Genomic DNA, 22,938 nt, shown 5'->3' with positions numbered 1-22,938 from the left:
GCTCTTTAGGGGTGTACTACACCCCCATTTTGCTATGCCACTGGATGCGCTGCCTTTGATGGCACCCTTTGGCAATAAAACAGGCTGTCTCCCCAGGACATATCACGTAGCAGGCATTAGTTCAGGCCTTGCTGTAGTGTTAAGCCCTCAAATAGCTCAGTGCTAATTCTGTCTTCCCTCTTTCCTTCCACCACAGCCCCCACCCCCAAACACAAAGACTTTTTTCTCAGATGTGCTGAACTTAGAAAGCTGGTGAAAGTGATGGTTACTACCAATACAACTGCGGGGAAAAATGACAGGCAGCTTGGATCACATCCTTTTATGTCTTTATTTGCCAGTTAAGATCCTTTTAATCCATCAATGTAAATATGCAGAACACCAGAAAACCATGTTTTAAGCAGCGCATACCAGTTGGCTGAGAATAAACTAACTACATTCCCCAAGCAATGTAAAAGTAACGATGCACATCATCTTCCAGAAGAAGAAACAAACAGATATTGCAGCTGAGAGGCACAGCAGGCAGCTTCCGTACAAAGTAGTTTGGCTATTTAAAATGCTAGAACCAGTCCTTGTCCATTTCTCCAACCCCACCCCCCGCCCCCAAAAGTCCTACTATAATTTAAACACTTTTTTTTTCCTATCTACATAATATATAAAATATAAACTCTGTTTACTTTTAACACTTATTTTTCTTGATAAATAGCTCTTTAAAATATCTACTGTACATATGCCCATGCGTTGACATTTTATATATATAGTATTTATATATATGTCTGAAAAACAATAAATATATACTTAATATTGACACAGCAACAAACTGAACATACTTCCATTTTCAAAATCAAATAAAAGAAAACCAGTACAGACAGAAACAGTGAGTGTAATTTGTGAAGTACGACACAGCAGGGAGCTTTGATTCCTGCCCTAGCTGGGCATCAGGTATGCCATGTACTTGAGTGGTTTGCGTTGTCGACATCTTTAATGAGTTTGTATTAGCAGTTACTTCAAGTCATATGTCAACCACCCTGTATGCCATGTGTAACACAGACTGAGAGTAAACCTAGTGGGAAACAAGAGAGACCCGCCTCATGACTTGCAATAGAAAGAAAGAAGGGGGAGGCAAGCAAGTCTGACGGATGATGTAAAAGGAAAAGGGAGTAATGGATGGTAGCACACTTCTGCAAGGTCATAAATGACCACAGTAAACACATTAATAGATTTAAGTGCTTTTAAAGACGATGGCTGGCACTGCTGCAAAAAGTTTTTTGATCACCTACAGCCAACACCGTGTAATGAACCAGTTTTCCCTCTGCCACAAGAAGACACAAATGAAACCCAGATGGCCAAATTCAGATGCTGGAATGGGGTCACTGCGTAACACCACAAGACTGCAGGTTCAGAGCCGAACCTGCCCAAGGGCAGCTGAATCCACTGAACGTGGATGGGATTTTTTAAAGTGTGAACTTAAAACAAAAAACCTGCAACCCCAAATGGTTAATTTCACACATGCCAAAACGTAAAATGGATTTTTTTTTAAACTTCATTTCAAAAGAGTAATCTTTAAAAATGGTACTTAATCCCAAAAGAAAAAAAAAAAGAAAAAAGACCACCTACAAACATGTTTTGTGTTCAATTTTGGATTGACTATAGCAATTTTGTTTACTCATTTAACTGAAAATGATGAATAGAAGCTATTTCAGTTTGACCTAAGCTGATACCCTTCACTTGCCAACCCCGTTGCTTTGTTTGGCAGATTTGAGAAAGTCATTACTTGCCTGGGCTCTGGCTTCATACGCTCAGTAAGTCATGAGGTTATGACAAAGGATCATGAATGCAGCATTAGGTATAGTCCCGTCTACTGAAAATTTCTTTTCATGAGCAAATGGAAGTGGGCAGTTATTGTTAAGGGGAAATTGTTTTTATTGGACAGACTTCACCAGCAGCTCAAGAGAGAGGAAATTTAGAAGCAGAAATGACTGCCAATTATTATTCAGTCATACATCATCTCTAAAATTTACAAGCTTTGCTCCCCACAAGTAAAAACTTCAACAACGAGAAACTGCCGTCCTGAATAATCCTGCCATTTCACAACTAGTCCTAAATACCCTGAGAGCACTACAGAAGTCAAACAGTCCAGTGTTGTTTCATACGTACTTAAAGGTACTTCACTAGGTCACTGGAGCATCAGGCCAATGTGTTGGGTATTTGCACAAAGCCCAAAATCTACTGGATGCTTTTAAACCATTGTAAATACAGAACAGTGAAGAGACTTTGTAATTTGTGATACTTTACACTGAAGGTAATAGATAAAAGTCAAATCCAAAATTTCTCAGCAACAAGAAATTGTCATCAGCAATTTCTGAATCTCTGTGAAGACACAATACTATGTTTATCTTTACCCATGAAATAAAATCTGCTTTTTTTTGGTAGTCATTTTCAATTGTCTGGGTCTTTTCCCCTTTGTATGGACACAGAAATGAACAAGGTAACAAAGAATTGAACTATCTTTGTGCTGTGACCACACAGAGCAGAAAAGCCTCTTTTTTTGAATGGCTGAATTTCCAGGACAGCTGTTAACTCATACAGTCACTGTGATTCAAAAGCTATCCAAAAGAAGGAAACACTAAGAACAAAGTGGAGAGTGCCTCTGATTGCCCTGTGTTGGCTGGGCAGGAATTTGTCATGCTTTCAGCCAAAGCAAAGGACGAACTCTGCAGCAGTCCATCCTGAGCCTGAATTTGTCTATGCAAGCCCTGATTCTCTGCCTTATAGGCTGCATGGGTAAGGACCTATCGTCTCTACTCAGTATTTTGTATCTAGACAGCCAAAGTACTACTAATTTAAAACATGCAAGATATTAGATATAGGAAACCCTAAAGCTCTTGCAGAGTTCTTCATCTCCACGTGGAACTTGAACGAGGTCAGCACTGAGGATGTGCATGCATCTACCAGGAGCACAGGACAGATGCTGCTTCGCTAAGGGCAGGTCCCCTCCTGGGGCTCCCAAACACAGAGGTGGAGCAAGGCTGCTGCTCTCACCCTCAGGCGGAGCAGATCTCACCCTCAGCACCACCAGCGCATTTTCCCATTTGGCATGGGCACGTAGGTACCAGGCTGCAGGCACACCTTCCCTCTACTCGCCACTGCAACTACCGTTCTCCCTGTTGCACCTGGAAGAGCTTCAGCTCTCCCCTGCTGTTGCACAGGGACACAGTGAAGGGCTGCCCTTCCCCTGCTGTGGAGCCCATACAATTCCCACTGAAACTAGGACATCATCTCTCAGCTGACCATCCCAGCACTGGAAGAGACCTCTGCAGAGCAGCAGAGCACTTCACCCGGGCTCTCCCCTTTGGTTCTTTTTGTCTTTGGCAACAGACCATAATGTTCAGTATACAATGTGCACAGGTAGATGGCAAAGGAAAGAGCCTCTCAACAGGAGCCCTAGGAAAGAGGAACGAACATTTCTCATCTAGTGTATGAACATGCTCGCTTGGGGGCTACTGTAAATTCCAGCAGTAGCCTCAGTTTGGCTATTAGGCCTGCACCAGTTCTAGCAGCATTCATCTCAAATCTTGTGGCACTGCATTAACAAACAGCCTTAAAAGTGCAATTCCAAATATATGCTCCCTGGTGTGGTACCGCTTTTGAGTTCAATCAAGTACATCTCTTCTAACTCCTGCTCAAATTCTTAAACCCAGCGTGAACTCCAGAGGCTACTTAGGGCAATTCATGTACTTTCAACTTTACCAAAAGGGCAGAAGTTTCATACTGCCAAGAAAGATCCCAGACTGTAAAGTAACATTTATTTTTAGAATAGTAATACTTGTTCTTTAAATAAACCAAGTCCTTGCTCCTCTTAGCCAGGTGGAAGTTTAGTATCTTCACAAGCGACACTATAGCACTTTCACCTCCTTGAGAATGGAAAAACTGTCATACAACCCTGAACGTATGCAGTTACTGCTGCCGTCCCAGTGAGGTAACAAGTTCACCTAAATCTAGCGTAAGATCTATGCTGCTGGCAGAAGAGGAGGTCCCACCCTGCCCCTGCTCATCCTGGGAGCAGCACTGTGCTCACAAAGGGAGTTGTACAGGATTTGATAAGCCGGTACTAATACCAGCATCAGATGGCTATGTAAGCAAATCATTAGATTTTATTTCTGCTAAGCAGCAATATCTGCATGGGTAAGTCTGTACAGGGGATTGATGATGTGTGTCACCTAAAGCTTTGGATCCAGGACAGAAAGGTCAAGCTCAGTAGTACTATCCCTATTCTCTGCGTTTTGCCTGGGTTCACTGCAGAGGGGTTGTCTATGATTCCAGCGTATCTTCTTCCAGCTGGCATCACAAAACCCAGAAAGACACAGAAACAAATAAAATGCAGATAGGAAAAGCTGTCCACATTTGTGAACCAAAACAAGGTGTGAGGACACGAGCAGCAATTCCAGCACAATGGCCAAACCACTAAGAAGCAACATTCACTAATATTTTGGTCCATGCTTAGTTCCAGTTTGGGATGATATTTAACTAGACATATGTTTTCTTATTCACCGGGCTTAGATTCATGATTTGAAATTGCCAGCATTTTCAATAAAGGGTTTGTGCCTTACAATATAAAAACTCTCCCTTGATCCCTTTGGTGCTAATTCAATTTTTCGGGAGAGAGAGAGGATTTCTTTATCGAATTTGATCTCCTGTATTTTTCTGTGCATTTTTAAGAGCTAGAACTGTACAGCATGGTATACCATGACAATTACAATGGGAAATTCTAGTTGGCACAGACACTACTACAGGAATTCTCAGAGAAATCAATTCTAGGAGAAACATCCAAACTTGTCAAGAGCTGCTTCCAAGAAGGAACGATGAAAGCTTGCCCGAGGCCTTAGCAGAAGTGGTGTGCCCCAGAGACAAATGCTAGAACTGGCAGAACAATATGGGTAGAAGCAATTCTCCGTTTGGTTGTGGTTTTGTTGTATCACATCATTTCTTCTTTAGTCATGTCCTTACACTTCAGGGAGTATTTAATGAAAAGTCACAAGTACACACCCTTTAAAAATTAAGCACACATTAATAATTTTGGGGTGGGATTCAAGTTTCCTGATTTGCAGCACTAAAAGTCAGAACAGGACAGGCAGGAGGATACAGCAATCAGAGGAAGTCATTTGAAGGAGCTCTTCAGAAGCCCTTAGTGCTCCTAAAAATACTAAAACTGTTAGTGCTTTTTAAAAAAAATCTAAATTATTCTGGTTGTTCTCTTTCTAACCTAAGATGGCAACAGTAATCTAATGACCTTGAGAAAGAGAGTCATATTTTCTCTTTTAATTTACTGTTCATTCAAATGTTTTCCTCTTTTCCCTAGTCAAAATTAACAAAAATAAAAAATACAAACTGAAAAGGTTTTCATCAATTTTAAAATGATTTAATGCTATATACTTTTTCTACTTCTTTCCTATCTGAAGACTTAGTGCTGTACACACATAAGCACAGGAGCAGCTTTATGCAGAACAGCAGTATCCCCATTTACTGGGATAACACATGTGCCTTTCACTATATTCTTTTAAGAACTGAAAGAATATATTCTTTCATGACTGCAATCTAAAATATTAAAAAGAAAGACAGGTCAAACATATCAGAAGAGTTTGTCCACCCCTGCACTGATGACAGGGAACAATTACTACAGTACCAATAGCTAGCTACTTTAAGCAGGTAGAGAAGTGAGGGTCTTAAGTAATTGTTTCCCTGGAAATGACAGGAAATCTCCCCCCCCCCCCCCCCCCTTTTTTTTTTTTGACTCACACCACTTGGTGAACATGAAACCTCCTGGGTTGAGCTATGTGAAATTAATTGTTGGTGTAAACGTCTCAAGTGAGAGTTCACAAAGCTTTAAAAGAACTGTCTAAGCATCAAATGGTTTTCTGTTGGATTTCTATTTTCTGTTTTCCACCTAAAACCGAAATGCGAGATGAATTCACTCAAAAGTGAGTCCCAGACACAGGAAATTGAGTGTAAACCTTCATAAGACCAGCCTGAGTTCAGCTGCATAATAAAACCCACCAGCACTACTGTTTCATGCCACCTGATATTCACGAAGGTTTTGCACAACCCATTTTCATCAGCAAATCTGCACAGTTAATGCTGCAGCTTAATGTGAGCTCACAGAAGAACCTCGCTTCCTCAACACCAGGGCATACGCACTGTGGTTGAGGGCTGCTTTGTAAAAGCCACGTTTTTCTACTTAATTGTGCTTTAAAAGAAATGACAAAACAACTAACTAAACCAACACATAGAAGCTCCTAAAAAGCTGTATGAAAAGTGAGCTGCCAAGATTTTCTATATCACCCAACACTTTCACACCAAGTCCAGGTACTCTGTGTGTTGGTTAGAGGTGCAGTAGTACAGCATGGTGGTGTCAGCTGTCATGGTAGGAACCATTCATGTCAGACACTACAGAAAATTTGATGACATGACAGTACCTTCACAGCCCTCTGGTACGTCAGGAAAATCTAAAAGGACCTTCCCAACCTTTCACAGTAAACACAACTGGATAATCTGAAGCACCTGCAAGCAGGAGATGAGTCCATGATTTATCTTTCCAATCAGACAGCTAATACTGTTATTAAAACAGTTATGTCAGCTCTTAACTCTCCTATCCATTTTGGGCATTTCTTTCTTACCACTTTGGCATTTAGCCACCAACAGGTTTAGTTGATCCAAACACCGTATTTCCTCCCCCCTGTCCTCAGCTGTTTGCAAGATGCCCAAGCCCTTCACAAGGGCTGAGTTACCATTTCCTTTAAGAGCTGTCTGGTTCCTATCCTCTCCTAGGAGCTGAGTGGAGCTAGCAGTACAGAGACATCCTGCTCTTCCGCATGGCTTCACTGATTAAGTATGCTGGACTCAGTTCTGGCTCCTCGGTCATGATTGAAATGTTCTGCCACTCCCCCAGCTGGTTTGACTTTTTAATGGTGTCCACCACACACAGGGCATACAGACAGTCGTCAAAGGTGGCAGCCATTGTAAGAGGCCTCCCGTCCCAGGTCCTCCTGTCGTCCTGGTCCTCAAATGCCTGCCGGACAGCTTGAACCATCTTAATGGTGCCTCGGAGGTACGGGGATGGGATGTCACTGAATGCTTTCTCTGGAAGTAAGGAATTGCTGACCGGCGTGGAGTCCTTCAGCAGGAGCTCCCGTTGAGGAGAGCTGTTGCTCTGTCCATAGAGATCAGTGCCTATTACAATCAGCCGGCCTGCCGAACCCACCACAATAATGTCTTGTTTGAACTCCCCAGGGACATTGAAGTTGAGCGTCACTGTGCAGCACACGCCACCCTCCAGAACCATCTGAAACGTACAGAAGTCATCACTGGTGATCTGCCGTATTCCCTTGATGTGGTCCGTCTGCTTCACGAAAGTCTTGAGCAAGCCATGCACCTTCACGGCCTTCTGGCTGGTGAGGAAGGTCAGAAGGTCAATAATGTAGGTGCCAACTGAGTGCAAACCTCCGCCTCCCATCAGGTCATCACAGCTCCAGTTGTACTTTTTGCCCAGCAGGCTTCCACTGTGAACCTGCACCTCGCACACCAGCAGCTCCCCCACATAACCCTCCTGGATCAGCTGCTTCATTTTCACAAAGGCGGGCAGGAAGCGCAAGACGTTCCCCATGATGCTCATGAGCTTTGGGTAATAATGAGCTGCAGTCATCATCCTGAAGGCATCCAGGGGAGTTGCTGTTCGGTCACAGATGACATTTTTTCCAATGCCTGAAAAACATTTACAAAAAAAGTCAACAACAAAAATATACTGATTGAGTAAACTCAGAGAATCACAGCTACTCTTAAAGACTAAGTCAAGGAGAAAGATCCTAGGAATAAAATACTTCAATATTGTGCTAAAGGTACAAAGATTCCCTCTGGCATGCATGTAACAGTTTCTTTAGCACCACAGTGAAAATGCATTCCTTTTTGTTCTTAAAATGCACTCCTGCCTAAAAATAGCATGAAAGCAAGGGTCTGGACAGATAAGAAAGTAAGCTAAGATAAAGTGGACTACTACTCCACATTTGCCACCTTCTGGGAGCTGGCACAAAACTAAATCCCTCAACTCTGCCATCTCACAGATGTCTCTTCTGTGATATCCTGCCTATGAAGGGTGCTTCCAGGAGCTGAATCTGAGCTTCACATTCAAAACCCTGAGGCATACGAGTCACACAACCTCATGTCCACAGTAATTTAATGTAGGTACACTAAAAAGTCTGGGCTGGTCTTCTCAATGGTCTTGTTCCATCATCCTTTCCATTCAGACTGCTTAAGATGCTCTCACTGGAGACAGGGAGAGGTACTGGACTTGTTGCATGATTTAAAATTTTAAACTTTCTTCTTACAAAATGCCGTGCTATTCTGACAATGGCAGGCCTTTTTTTGAAGGAGTTCTGCTAAAATGTCATCAATGCATCCACAGTGCCACGGGAGAGACACAATTGCTTTAAAACAGGTCAAATATAGCTATGACAATCTGTTCCCTCACAGAATTGCCCATATGTGCACAGTGTTTACTGAAGCTTGCACAGTGATCCTGTTCTATCTGACCATCAAGGTGTGCAGTTGAATGCAGTGCAGGCTGAGATGCCTTAATAATGGTTTTATTATTGATTTTTCCTTGTCAAATACTTTCATTCTGTACCCATACGCACACACAGTGACAGAGAAGCAAAGTAACAGCCACAGGCCTATAGTAGTAACTAGCTTGCAGAGAGCAACATGGGATGTGACCAAGGACAAATTACTTTGCACCTTCCCAGGTTCAGCATTAATTGACCAGAGGCATCAGACCAGGGGCATCTGTCACCAGCATAAATGAGCAGTGTCTTTATATAAGGCCTGTACTTTATTTAAGGCTTTTGACATGGCATAAAAGAAAAAAAAAGTTTTAAAGTCTCCACTTGCCTTTATACTTGCATATGTACATCTTTTTTTTTTTTTTTTGCTTAATGAGCAATATTATGTGAGCCATACAACACCCTACAGCATTAAATATGATCTTTGCCTTGGGAACCTGGGGCTATAGCTGGGCCTGACATTTAGAAGGGCTGAATTTGGATCCTGTCTGCTGGAGTCCAGATTAATGAATCTGGTAAATCACTAAATCTTTGTGTTTCGATTCCTTTTCCCTTAAGACAGGGGAGAAATTCCATTTTCTTTAAAGAGATGTCGTGAGGATAAAATTTTTCATGTTTTGGAGCTGTTTGGATGAAGTCATATAAATACAGACGGATGGCAAGGATCTGTCTGAGCCCGCTTATATGAATATTTAAAGCCTGACTGCAAGAAGAAGGGGGTCACAGTCCAAACATTCAATAACCAGCTTATCCACACTGCCTAATTCCCAGTCTTTGTCTGCTCCTATTTGAGTAGCTGAAACTGGAGTGAGGGCTTTCACCACTGAAGTGGCACTCACATCTAGTAACAGACAAAAAGGGAAAAATCTTCCTTCAACTTGCTTCTGTTTACCTTCTACATAATCAGATAAGTACAAAGATACTCACTTTCCTCTCATACTAAATAGGAATCCTCTACTCAACGGCCATGGTCTTCCTTTCTCACTTTTCTTTCTCATCTTTACAGACTACTATTGGTGACTGAGTTGATATTTTCAGTCTTCTAGCACTCTTTTTCCTGCTCCTGAATAATATTTTTCTGCATGTCTTTGATATCAGAGACTGCATTCATCCACCTGCCCTATATTCCCCTGATAGCTCCAGCTATGCCAGGATACAGATCACTAATATAATAGTCTTCCTCAAGTTACAGACTCTTTGCAGAGAGATTTTAGTCTGGCAAATTAGTTATCAAAATAAGAGAAATCTTAGGCAGTCAAAACTTGCCTACAGTCAAATCTTCCTGAAATAGCTACTTGTTCCCAGAGAACCCCCACACCCTACAGCATGATCTGACCTGTTCACTGCTGATCCACACATGCAACTTTCTGCTCCAGTGCAGCTTGTATCATACTGCTTCTGAGATGTCTCCCACATCTCATCTGTGGTCTATGCAGGCACTCACCTCTCAAGATATGCAGCTCTACACGTGCATGTGAGGAAAAGGGTGTCCTTTCACTGGGCACTGGAGCCTAGGGACAACCTTTTGCTGTGTGCTCAGTATCATGCACAGTGGGGGCTTGGTCCTTGACTGGCAGGGAACACTTGGGGCTGTCATAATCTAAGTACCGAATTATGATTATAATGATAATAATTATAATTATAATGATTATAAATATGAGAGAAAAAAAGAAAAAAAAGAGAAGCTTATGGGATTTCACTTTCCTTATATTCAAGAAAAATTGTTGTTAGGATCAATGTAAGTCAGGCACACGTGCAAAGAAAAGGGAAGAGCCCTAAATATTTCTATGGAGACAGGGAAAACGTGGAGTTCTGTATTTACTCCTTCCACCATTTCAACCTTTTTGAAAAGGTTGAAACCTGTTAATTACAGCAAATCCAAAATGCAAATGTTCCTAGAGCCTGTGCATATGCTAATAATACATGCTGTGCTCTCATCCCTGTCAGGGATTTAAGCAGACTTTTGCTTGGTGCCCAGAAAGCTTTTATACTCCATTAAAGCTTGTGCAAGGCTCTTCCAGCATGACACTGTTCAGCACTTGAGCATGTGCACACTACAAATCTTTGTCTTCTCTGTAGCTGCAAATCTGAAAGCAGACACATTATCTTTCTTGAAACATGGAGAGAAGATGAAAGGTTTGCTTAATTTAATTTACAGGAATACTCTGGTGTTTTTATGCAACTAGACTAAGAAACAGGATGATCAAGTCGCCATCGTTTTTTTGCTCTCCTCTCTGTGCTCCCTTCACAAAAGGAGAAGGAAAAAAGGCACCTTCCCTTTGAGCAACTCTAAAGCAGCCACATGCAGACCAGAGAGCAGTGTGAAAGGAAAATCACCCTTCTCAATGCTGACAGCCTGGTGCAAATGTGTGATTCTGCCTGCAGGTTCTGAAGGAGCATTCTTGTGCAATCGACCTAGACACAATATCCACACTCCCATTCTCCTGGCCTAGGGTTGGGGTATAATCCTGGCCACTTCTGGACAAGACTTCCTAAGAGAGGTGCAATTGTTACCACCTGTCATTCTGTAAATGTGTTTTGCCATTTCACACATCTTTGACAATCACGCTAGAGCAGACAGAAAGAACATCAGTTACATAAGAGCAGGGAAGTGCAGTCAGCTTGTTTCAGCAAGAAAGCACAATATGTTTATCCATGGTGATAAGCAAGAGAGTCAAAAACATCTCATTGTATGAAATGATACACATCCCTTTCCTATGCATTAAGAAATACAGTCTGGGATGCGACATTTCTCTATCAGGAAACTCCTGAGTTGATTTCTCGAGTTCTTAGGCTAACTGAAGAAGAAAAATAGCCTAAGTAAATGTTATTCCTGTTGAGTGCTCTGCATACCCTTCACCTCAGTCTCTCTGCTTGGCCATCCTTCAAAAAGAGACAGCGCAGTGCCAGCCAGGTGGTTAATGTGACATGGGACTTCTCTGATGTGGCACCAAACAGGGGAGAGCTCACTCCTGCGCCCAGCCTGAGTCCAAAGATGCAGTTGGGGAATGTGGGGAACTCCTATAAAAGTTCCCAGGAGTGCAGGTTGACTCTCTGAATCTACATGGCAGCTGTGCCTGGACTTATTAGCCTCAGACACTCTCCATCCCCTGGTGCTCCAAGCACAGACAGCCAGAAATGTAACGAATCTGCATTAACAGATCTTTATCAATGACATAGACAACGGGTCAAGTGCACCCTCAAAAAGTTTGGAGATGACACCAACCTGAGTGGTACAGTTGATATAACAGAAGGAACAGAAGCCATCCAAAGGGACCTGGACAAGCTTGAGAAGGAGGAGGTGTTCAAGACCAGGTTGGATGAGGCCCTGGGCAACCTGATCTAGTAGGTGGCATCCTGGTCATGGCAGGGGGGTTGGACTGGGTGGTCTTTAAAGTCCCTTCCAACCTGAGCCGTTCTATGATTCTATGATAACAGGCACCATCCTGTGGTGCCAGTGAGCCACATGTGCCCACATGCGAGGGGTCCATGAGATGGGAACTATATTTGCCCCAATAGCACTGCTCCCCTGAGACCCTCCAGCAGCAAAACAGGAAAAAGGGATCTGGTCCATCCATGAGATAGACCAGATCCCAAAGCCAATGACTTAGGTACAATGTGCTCTCACAGTCCTTAAAGATGTGGAAGGACGTGAGTTTGAGCAAAATGACACAGGAGAATTTGACTTGTAAGTCTGACGACTGCTTGGTTCCTTTTTAAAATGAGCTAAAGTTTCCAGAATAGGTCCACACTACAAAACCATTACTAACATTAGTATTTTCTCTCTTCTCAGTGTCTCACAAGGAAGGCTAAAGGCTAAATGGCCCACCTTGACTATCCTTGATCTTCTAAATAAAACCTCAACAACTTATACACCAATCTGGATTTATTTTAAGAATATTATTTAAGAACAGTGATCTCTGAAGGCGTGTATCCAACCAGTTCTCTAGAAGCAGCTAAAAAACAAGAAGAAAATTTTCTATGTTATCATTGCTGCTACCATTGTTTTGAATGAAGATTTATCTAGCATCTTAGGCTGAAAAGTCAGATTTTATCAATTATCTAACAGTTTGTCACCCACCTCACAAAAATAATTTTTGTCAGGAAGTCATGTGATTATTTGCAAATTTCAGCCTTCATTTCAGAAAAAGGAAGCCCTTGTGATGTGGAGATAATTTTGAAAGCCAAACAGCCCACAAGTGAGTGGCAAGTAGATACAGGCCGGGGCAGCAGTAGTTGATTTTTTTTTCTATGCAAGTACAGGGAAGAGTAAGGAGTTAGATTAGAAATTTAAATCTAGATTTTGAAATGCCTGGGGTCTGCAATTCCTCATTTCACAGAAGGCTCTAACCCCTCTCAGCTGCCAGCAGCCCAAGCTGCTTTGTCCCTATCATGCCCCCATGCTATAGAGCCTAAAAATGAGCAGAGCTCCTGGGCCCAGGACTCGGAGGGGCGTACAGCACTTCTATGAGGCGCAGACTTCACCAGATCTGCAATCTGCAGTGTCAGCTTGTTTCCCCTCTGCTCTGATTGCTTCAAATAAGGACAGCCCTATTTCCACAGCAAAATAATAATTAAAGTGTCCACCACTGTCTGGAGCAAGGCTACTTCTCTATCTCTTTGGCCCAGGACATGAGGCCCCAGTACAGTATTTTTTCTTCCTCCTATTGACAAGAAAATCAAAAAGGACTTTATTTGGAGTCTGGGCATATAATCAAAACCTTCACCAACACCAGAAAGATTCATCAGTTAGCAGTTGCTACCTATTGCTCTTTGTCAGGATGGGACTGAGAGAGAAAGGGGAAAACAAGGTCTTGCTGGCCTAAGCTAAATTAGTCAGCACAAAAATACATTTATAAAGCTAAAGGAGAGCTGTTAACACTCAAGCAATAGTCTGAGAGTTTCAGCAAATATAGGAGTTGTGGAAGAGCATGCTTACCAGCTTATTTCAAATGGATGATTTTAAGCATTTATATCGGATTATAGCATCTTCTTTAAAATGTTTTTGTTCATTTGTTTTTAAAAAGCTAATTCAAAATTGCATTCCAAAGAGTGACAATCCACATTATTATTACTACAAACTATTGATATGGTTTCAATAAAGAAATATGGACACATTTTTCTTCACAGATTTTGCCCATTATAGATGCTGTTGCCTTCGGCTCCTATGCAGAATCAGAGGGAAAATCACTTTTGGCACTCAGTTCTGATCACAGCTTGTAAGACACGGTACAGTGATATGTGTTATATTATTAGTACACTTATTATTAGCCGTAATCAGATCACAGTTTCAATTCCAATGCACTTTAACGTGGTTTGCAAATACAAAACAGTATCACCTAACACATGAATGAGGAGTAACTCATTTACATTTTTCCAGCATTGTACTATTGACTAATTAAGCTGAGATATACAGCTGCTTTTATAAATGTGCCCAACTTAGCAAACAAAAAGCAGAAAACCTAGTTAAAAAGCTCTACTTTGCTGTAAATCAGCGGTTTGGGCCATATTGATGAAAGACCTTTCCTTGGGAAAACATCAAAAATCATTGTCAAAACCAATGACTTAAATCAAAAGTCACTACTTCTCATTTGAATTGTTGATTTACAGCAATTTGCTCTTCTGCACAAATGTACACATATTGTCAACTCTGTGGTTCTGCACACAAACCATCTCAGAAGCCACATAAGGCGCCAGGAGCCAGTGCATGGAGCCTGCACAAACATCAAATTGATGTTTGATACAAGCTGAGCATCAGTAGAGCCGTGTATTTTGCATATTCCCACATAAGACAGAGATCTGTTTGCAATTCTAATCATGCTAGTGTACTGTGCTACTGCAGCCCCCTTAGATATTCAGAGAATGCCTTTCCATTTCTACCTTGCATAAAAATTAAATAAATTCTGGCATATACCTACACACAAAAACATTCAGAATTGATTTTTCCCTAGATAATGTCTTCAGAAATCCTCACAGCTATTTAAACCATTGCCTTCTATTCTTTTCTTTCAAATTTGCAAATACAACATTTGACAGCTGTAATTTAGCCAGGACCTCAGAAGTCCTTCTCAGCTACCTACATTGACTCATGAAAATACTTGAAGACTCTAAATAAAAGCAGGGGTTGTTAGTGAAAAAATTCTCTTTCCCTCACAAATCCATCACATCCTAAGACATTCAGCAGACGGGGGAAGTGACCTGAGCTGCAACTGCCCTGAACTGTTGCCCCCAGAACTGAAAGCAGATGAGAGCAGGTTATTTTTGCTGTTACAGACCTGTCTTCAACAGAACCTCAGAACCATGCTCCCTTTCATCTGAAGCCAGAACAAACCAGTTCAGTACCGATCTGTATTTCTAGCACAGGTGTACCAGAACGACACACAACATTCAGATTGCCTCTTGGAAATTGTATGCAAATACAGAGTTTGGAAGCTGTGGCTTTTACAGCCACTTTTCATTTACTGTAAGTTTTGATATCTGGGCAGGCTCTTCAGTCTCTGAGATACGGTAATCATGTAGTCAGTTTAACATGCTACATGCACACTAAACCATAAACTACTACATTAGCACTGATTAGCACATGATTTTCTGATGTGCTCTTCAATCATTGCAATGCTACTTGGTGAGCATTACCCCCTCTTAAATACAAATCTGCAAACTGCCCAGTGCCAGTACTCTTTCCCCACTGAGCTGCAGATGCTGGCCATAAGGACACTTTGGCCCCTGTTGAAAGTTTCTGGAGTCAGACCAGATGGGCTGCAGGGGATGCAGCAGATTCAAGCAGGAATGGGAACAGAAGGAAGGATGCTACAAGGTGGAAAGAAGGATGCTGGAAGGGGATGGGAGAGGCTGCAGCCAACAGCGCAGAGGAGTTCCGGGCACTCCAGGCACACAGCATGCCCGAGTGGTATCAGCAACATTCCCAGTCATCAGCGGTGCATCCTAAAAGGCTCTCCTTCAGTGCAATGCTCATGAGAGTCCTGGTAGCATCTTTTCTGCAGAAAAAATAACAGTGGAGCAGGAAAGAGGAGATTGCAGAGAAAACAAGAACCCTTCCGGACAAGAGGAAGGGATGATGACTAAAAAGCTATCAACATTAAAATGCTGATACATGTGCTAGTTAAACTATTGCCCAACACATGCATCACACTAGGGGAATACAATATTGGGACTGGTTGTTCTATGGGGCTGATACTCTTTTCTGATGTATTAAATGTGGGGATGAATGAATCACATACTGTAAAGTGATGAAAAGCTTTTGAATCCCTCAGAAAATGGTATAAATAAATGTGGGTATGTACATTTCTAGCAGGAGCAGTGGCGAAACTACTAGATTGCTGATCTGCCTTTATAATGAGGACTGCATTCTAGGCCTCCTCATGAAAACAATCAAGCAAGGTTACTGCACAGCTAATTCAAACGCCTTTTCACATAGGACAAGGATTTTTTCTTACACGTATAGGTGTCTCCGCTCCTATTAGATGCTGCCGCTGTCGATATTGTGATACAGTAAAAATTACAGTGACAGTAATAACAATGGTTGTATTTATCATATTCAGTGCACGATCTGTCACCCAGTTCCTTAAATGGCTCAGAAAAAAAACATTTATTTCAATCAATAGATCTGCCAGGGGAAAATTGATGGCAAGACAATGTCTCTTTGAGGAAACCTTATTTAACAAAACTTTTGACTAGGAGATAAATCTGGATGATGAATGCCTAAGACTGGCATTAGTCACAGCTCTAACATTGGCTAAGACGATTTTTGTTAATCACAGATATGTATAGCTGCTGCAAAAGAATCAAGTTGCTACAGCATAATGAGTCATAGCTCATGAACTGATTCATATTAACAGGACATGTGTGTATTCCTCATCTGCTCTAAGTGTGAGGTAAAATAACAGCAACTTAAGGAACATATTTTACTTTGCAAGTGAAACAGGCTGTGAATGCACACAGAGTAATACACCTCGCCACAGACAAGCAACAGCTCTTTTGGACATAGCAAACCAATTGCTTCTGCAGCATTTACAAACCTTGAATCTCTTCCTCTGCATCAAAATGTTATGATGTAAATAAACACCTGCACTGTTATATTTCATAGACGACTGGGATGAGACGCACTCCACAACTATTAGGTGAAAGATTATATACAGTAAATGTATATAATGTTTATACATGTCCAACCTGTGCACACCATCACCAGAGCCAGGGTCTCGGTTCACGCCTCTCCTTCTGACCCTGGTGATTCTGACACTGTGATTCCAGGTTTCAGACTCTAGGTTTATCCTCACTGCTATAACCTCTTTTCCACACAACTGCACTGAAGACTAAAACCTACGTATTCAAATAAACAGAGTAAAACTGCTTGTGACTGCCTCTGCCTCGGCTGTGCTGCATCCATATGTTAAACCAAAGTCCACTCAAGTGACTACGTGCATGGTAAAAAGGAACACCTTGCAGAAACGGAGCAGTTGCTGCTGCTAGTGACACATGGCTGGCATCTCAGCCAACAGCTTAGGTGTCACCCAGCAAAGGAGGCATGCACAGCCCACATGAACAGTGCTCCAACATGAACAGCAACACAGCTGCAAACAGTCTTGACAAGTAAAAACGTTCATCAGCTGTGAGTTTGCAGAAACGGTATCAGCGGGGTTAGTGGTCTGCAAAACCAACCTAGGAAAAGTGAAGAAAGAGAGGAGATTGTTTTTTCTTGGAATAAAAAAGAGATGCTGGGATCTTTGTAGGTAGCTGAGGAAAAGTGTGGTGCCTCAGCTGGGCAAATATACCTGCTGGCCCCAACAGATTGTAAGGATGCCTTCAGGAAAATTAGCACCATCTAAGCAGAAGCAGGATGAGAGAAGATCATAACGATGGTATCAGTCTTCATCATGTATTAATACCAGTACCAGCCTTCATTTGCACAGAGGTAGCAATTAGGATATGGATTAGGGCAATGTCTCTGCATATGTTGCTGTTGCTGTAGGTACAAATGCTGCTGTAGCAGTGCTCAAGGATCTTTGAAACAGATATGGTCCATTTTGGGACTGATGTTGTACAAGCACAGTACAGATATGCGACCTCCCCTCCAAAGACCATATGTATCCATACGATTGTGACACTGCGCTGACATGAATTTAAGTTTTCTAGTAAGTCCACAATAATTTTGATTGCTGTTAACATGGTTAGTCATGGACTTTTCAACTACAGCCTTTGACTTGGGAGTATAAAGCATGTGCATCACTGAATCCATAGGCAGCGTACTTGAGAGCAAGGAAAGCAACCAAGTCTAGCATTACTACGTATGTCAGCACACTTGGCATGGCAAAGCAGAAGTCTCCAGCTCATTCCTAACATTTAGGAACAAGAGTTTAACACTTGAATCACAGCCCACCCAGCCTGTCATTCTGATCACTTCTCTGCAGACATTTATGCAAATAACAGCAAAGGAGACTGAAATGAATGAAGCACTCCATATATTTTTAACTATATACAAAACTTGAACTGCTAGAAAATTTAGAGAAGTTACAAATACACCCTGACAAACTAACTAGTTGCACACCACAAAGAAATGCTCCCAGCTTGAGATTACCCATTTAGGCATCTGAAATATGCTCAGACTTACACTCCCTGAGCCCTCCTTCCATGCTTTCTGTGCTCGCATGTGCACTTGGGAAAAAGTATATGGGACAAACCATGCTGGCTTTCCCAAATTTCTGCTCAATTTTTATGCATCCAAACCCCCACCAAAACTGCTGAGTACTCACATCCCTTTTGAGAATTTCCCTTCACAAAAAAACCAAAAAAGACTCCCCTACATACTGAGATAAACTGAGAAAGGAAAACCATTCTACTTAGACCTTATTCAAGCAAACACTGATTAATTTCTATGGGATTTTAATTGTCTAAATAAAAAACTCAGTGAAAATCTCTGTATTTGGTCCTTTACTTGTTCCAATTACTCTAAATTCCTCTATTCACCTTCCAGAACAAAATGTATGGCATCAGTCCAGCACATTATAATACCCTTCTCTTCCATGGTAATGAAGTCACAGGGCAATCACAGCCCATGCTCGATTGCTATTCTCACGAGGCATTATTATCTGTCTTTAAATAAGTTTCTTTTTGCATTAGCTTACAATAGCTAAATGCCCAGCTGTTGTAAAGGTTTTGGTAGGATTAGAAAATCAGGCAGTTCAATTTTCTCTCAGCTTTCCTTTCCATCACAGAATTGTTTACGCTTATTGAGTCGGATAAACTTATGGCTGATAATTAGAGTTAATTTTCTTTATGTTTCTCTTTCCTACCCTTTCTACCCCCAATAAAACTAGCAAGTTGTAATCGGTGTTAAATGAGAAACTGACAAAAGAGAAACAACAGACTAATGTCTGCAAGTAATTAATGCAGCCATTATTTTGGCAGTTTTTACAGGATTTGGGAGGCTTTAAGAACATTGGAAAACTACATCTTGTCAGCCAGGTGATGGGAAATGTGTCAGGAAATCCAAGTTTTAAAAAAAAACAACAAGTTGTAGCATCAGACCAATCTGTATCTCACACAGCATCACTATGCAGCACAGCATCCCCCTGCACCCTCCCTGCACTTGGCATTGTTTTTCTTCAGTAAGCATTCAGTGACACTGTGTGAGATGCATTGCAGTTTCTAGTATGATTCTTGCTACGTGGTGATTTTATAGAAAGCATGAGCTTTGCTACCTATAAAACCCAGAACATTTTTCCTAACCTTATTTCTCTCCAGTATTTTTAGCTGGAGTATTTCTACTTCTTGCACAGTGAAGTTTGAAGGACCTCTGTGCTGAAGCAAATCAAATGTGTGTCAGTCCTGCAGTGTTAGGTGAATGGAGCATGCATTTGACCTAATTTTCTGATTTGACTGGTTAAGATAAATTCTAAAATCATTACTCGCTTTCGTAAATAATGTGTTGACTACAGGCACCAAACTGCCCAACTACAGAATGGGATTGGCTATCTTGGCTAGACACATTTGCAAACTGCACTCCCTCCACACTTCTGACTTCGGTATATATGCATGTACAGACACAGACACACATGTCCAGAGAAAGGAATGGAAAGCAGAGTTCTTTACAAATTCCGAGATACACATATATGCCAGGTGGAGGTGTGCAGTACTGTTTCTTCTGCTCAGTGATGAGTACACATAGTATAAAACAGCAGAAATTGAAAATGTCAGTTTACAATTATTGGCCAAATATTCCTAGAGCCCATCAGACTGTGCCTAGCAGTGGAACCAGATCTTCTGGAGCAATCTTAGTTACACAGGGATGGGAGTGCCAGGTTGCACAACGTGTCTTATTGAGGAGAATAATCTCTCATTTGCTTCTCACTCATCAAGTCAGCAGTTCCCCTCTCTGCTCACTGAGTGGCATTAGCATCGGGACTGGAAAGGCTGGCATGACTGCTCCTCTCAAGAAAGGCTGCAGCAGAGGGAAGACAAAAGCTGGGAAGCAAAAGGCATCCAGATCAGCTGGACCAGCTTCCCAACTTCACCCAAAGGGCTGAAGGGTGCCTTTTGTACCTCTCCTTGTTTCTGGTATGCCATTTCACTGGGATCTGGTAGATTACAACAGTGCAACCACACCAGTCCGGATGTGAGACAGAATTTTCCAGAATGTCACCAAAGTTTGCCTAAAACTATTTATGAATGAGGCCATGGCTTGATTCTTTGGGGCTTCTCATTTTTGTTTCACAGTCTAAGTGATCTGGGCCAGACCAGTGGTGGTTTCTACGTCTTTCCAAAGAGAAGAGACCACAATGATCAGGACTACAGAACACACAGATGAAGAAAAGTTAGCTTAGCCCACAAAAGAAGATTGAAGTAGTTTAATTAAAACACTAACTGTAACAAAATCTCTCTTTTGGGATGCTGTCAAGCCAAAAGACGTGTTCACAGAAGTTGATGTTGACAAACACTGTTCTACCAAAGTAATTCCAGGCCCACTTCTGTTTTGATGTTAGTGAGAATTTTGATAACGTTTCCAGTGGAGTTAGCACCAGGCCTTACCAAGCTTTGTGTCAGATTTACCTCAGCTCTAATCCCCTTAATTAAAGTAGTCATGCTGTCCATTAATTTGGCTCTTCAAGCAACATGATCAATGGAACAACAAAGAAGAGATTACAGGCAACCTGTGGTTTAAACTAACTGCACCTTCATCAACTTTTCAGCCAAAGCTATTTCATAATTAAGTTATCAGGTTTTAAAAGACTTCTAAATAAATTAAAAGTCGCTCCCCCTCCCAAGACAGTGGCCTTAGAATAGGGGTATATTTTTGGTTAAGATCTTATTCCTGCCAGAGGGAACTAAGCACTGTTAAACAGAACCCATTCTGAAAAGCAGAAGCAAGGATGGATCAAAGTGAATCAGCAATTCTAAATACGTGAGACGCTGACATCGTGCTTCCCTGGCTCCAGCCCTGGATCCGTAAGAAAGATGGATGCTTGATAAATTACTCCCCAAGCTGCAGAGCTTACACAAGAGGACTCAGCCACAGCCCAAACAGCTGACTCAAAGAGCAGCAACTCATCAGGTTCAACCTGCCTGGATTCCAGATTGCCCTATCTGCAGTCAATCTGCAGGCTAATCCTCCCAAAAGGGTTTCTTGGAAAATGTCATTCATACTCCTGCTGGCTAAGTGTGTGCTGGACAAGACACGGCTATGCTACAGTAGCAGCTCAAACCATAATTCACTATTTTTTTTCCACAGTTTGCTCTAATGGAGAGTGGGAACTCTTTCCCACTGCTGTAAATCTGCTGAAAACAAGTCAATGCTGGAACATTTATCTGTTGTGTTCAGCAGGCTGGATCCAGCCAATTATGGTAGCCCAGCTTAAGGTGCTCTTCATCATCAATCTGGCCATCATCCTCATCACCTGCTTTTGATGTATTTACATTGTAGGAAACCCTAGGTGCTCCACAAACACACAGTGGAAAACAAACCCCTATTCACAATGGGCTTTCTTTTACCATATAGGTGCTGAATACCCACACCAGAATGAAGGGCCAACACAGGCAGTTCCTCTTGCTGTGTCACCTGCAGACAGACTTTCTGCTATGGGAGAACTATGGTTCAGGTTGCAGGGCTGTATGCAACCTTGTTGCGATGTAGTCATTCTGACCTCATCCCTCTGAAGCCCCAGGAGAGTTTGAAGCAGTAGTCCAGGGGTAAAAACTTATGGGGATGAGCCCTCCTGTACATCTTAGCCTGTGCCGTGGTGGGTGAAAGAAATGAAGTTTGTACCCAGCTATACTCTGGCAAGTACGTATCTGACTTGATGAAAAATTAAACACCTGTAAAGTAGGTCAATAATGCTTAGAAAGCACTTGCACTGACGTTTCCTTTCAGAACCTGCATAACACTGATCTTCAAGGAAAAGAAAGGCAGAAAGGACAATTCATTTTCAAGTGAGTAAGAATACCTTTTCTTCTGAACCAGCAGTATCCATCTAGAAGCCTAAACCTCTTCGACTATTACATTTTTTAGTCACAGATCTTGTCAGTTTGGCTCAAATTCCCATGAAAACAGCCGTAGATTTTCAACCTAATATCATTTTCCCCAAATAAATGTCATTTTCTAGCTGTAGCCCCTACAAAAGAATGAACAAGAGCTCAACGAGAAGTCTCAGGGCATAAACAGTTTTCTCTACTAGTCCTACTGAGATGTTAACTCTGACTGATCTTTTCACACAGAAAACTCACTATGACCAGGATGCCCAGGGTTGGGATGCTAGAAAGAAGCTTAGGCTAATTAATTGCATTTCTTTTTCTGACTGCAATGTTTTTTTGCCCTGCTGGGTAATGTACTCAAAGGCCAGCACTGGTTCCTCTGATTAGCAGTACCCCATTATGAAATCAAAAGAAAAGCTGCAAGCTAGAGAAAACTAGATTTTTGTTAGCATGGATTTACTCTTGGCAAATAATTATAACTGACAATGTTAAAAGGAGATTGAATTAACTACAGCAGACAAAATAAATTTGGAGAAAAGCTTTCAATAATTACAGTGCATATGTCAAATGGAAATGACTCCAATTTGCATAGCTCTGCAGCCACATTGTGCAATATTTCAAGTGGCTTCACAACAATATGCTTGTATCTTTAAGATCATTTAATATAGTCCAAGGTTTTAATAACCCAAAGACATGTCAGTCACTACAGACTAAAAGCTAGCCAAGGTTTATTCTTTTTTTTTAGGCTGTATCTACAAACAGTCTGTTATTATTCTATAATGATGCATTAAAAAACCGTACCATCCCCACCTCCAAGCATACATATGGTTTTACTGTTAAAATGTAT

At 41.7% G+C, this 22,938-nt stretch overlaps 1 protein-coding gene across 2 annotated transcripts in view; it reads right to left on the bottom strand.

Annotated features, from left to right (window-relative positions):
• Window positions 1-309: 309 nt before the first annotated feature.
• The window catches only part of GFOD1 (Gfo/Idh/MocA-like oxidoreductase domain containing 1), a 69,936-nt gene continuing 47,307 nt past the window's right edge, over window positions 310-22,938 (bottom strand). For both annotated transcript variants that reach the window (XM_048075578.2, XM_013194354.3), the window contains one exon: window positions 310-7,755. In XM_048075578.2, the coding sequence (XP_047931535.1) occupies window positions 6,836-7,755 (920 nt within the window). In that variant the 3' untranslated portion in view covers window positions 310-6,835. The remainder of the gene's footprint in view (window positions 7,756-22,938) is intronic.

Source organism: Anser cygnoides, chromosome 2 (assembly GCF_040182565.1).
Source record: "Anser cygnoides isolate HZ-2024a breed goose chromosome 2, Taihu_goose_T2T_genome, whole genome shotgun sequence".
Lineage (NCBI taxonomy): Eukaryota > Metazoa > Chordata > Aves > Anseriformes > Anatidae > Anser > Anser cygnoides.
This window is presented reverse-complemented; position numbering and strand designations above follow the sequence as displayed.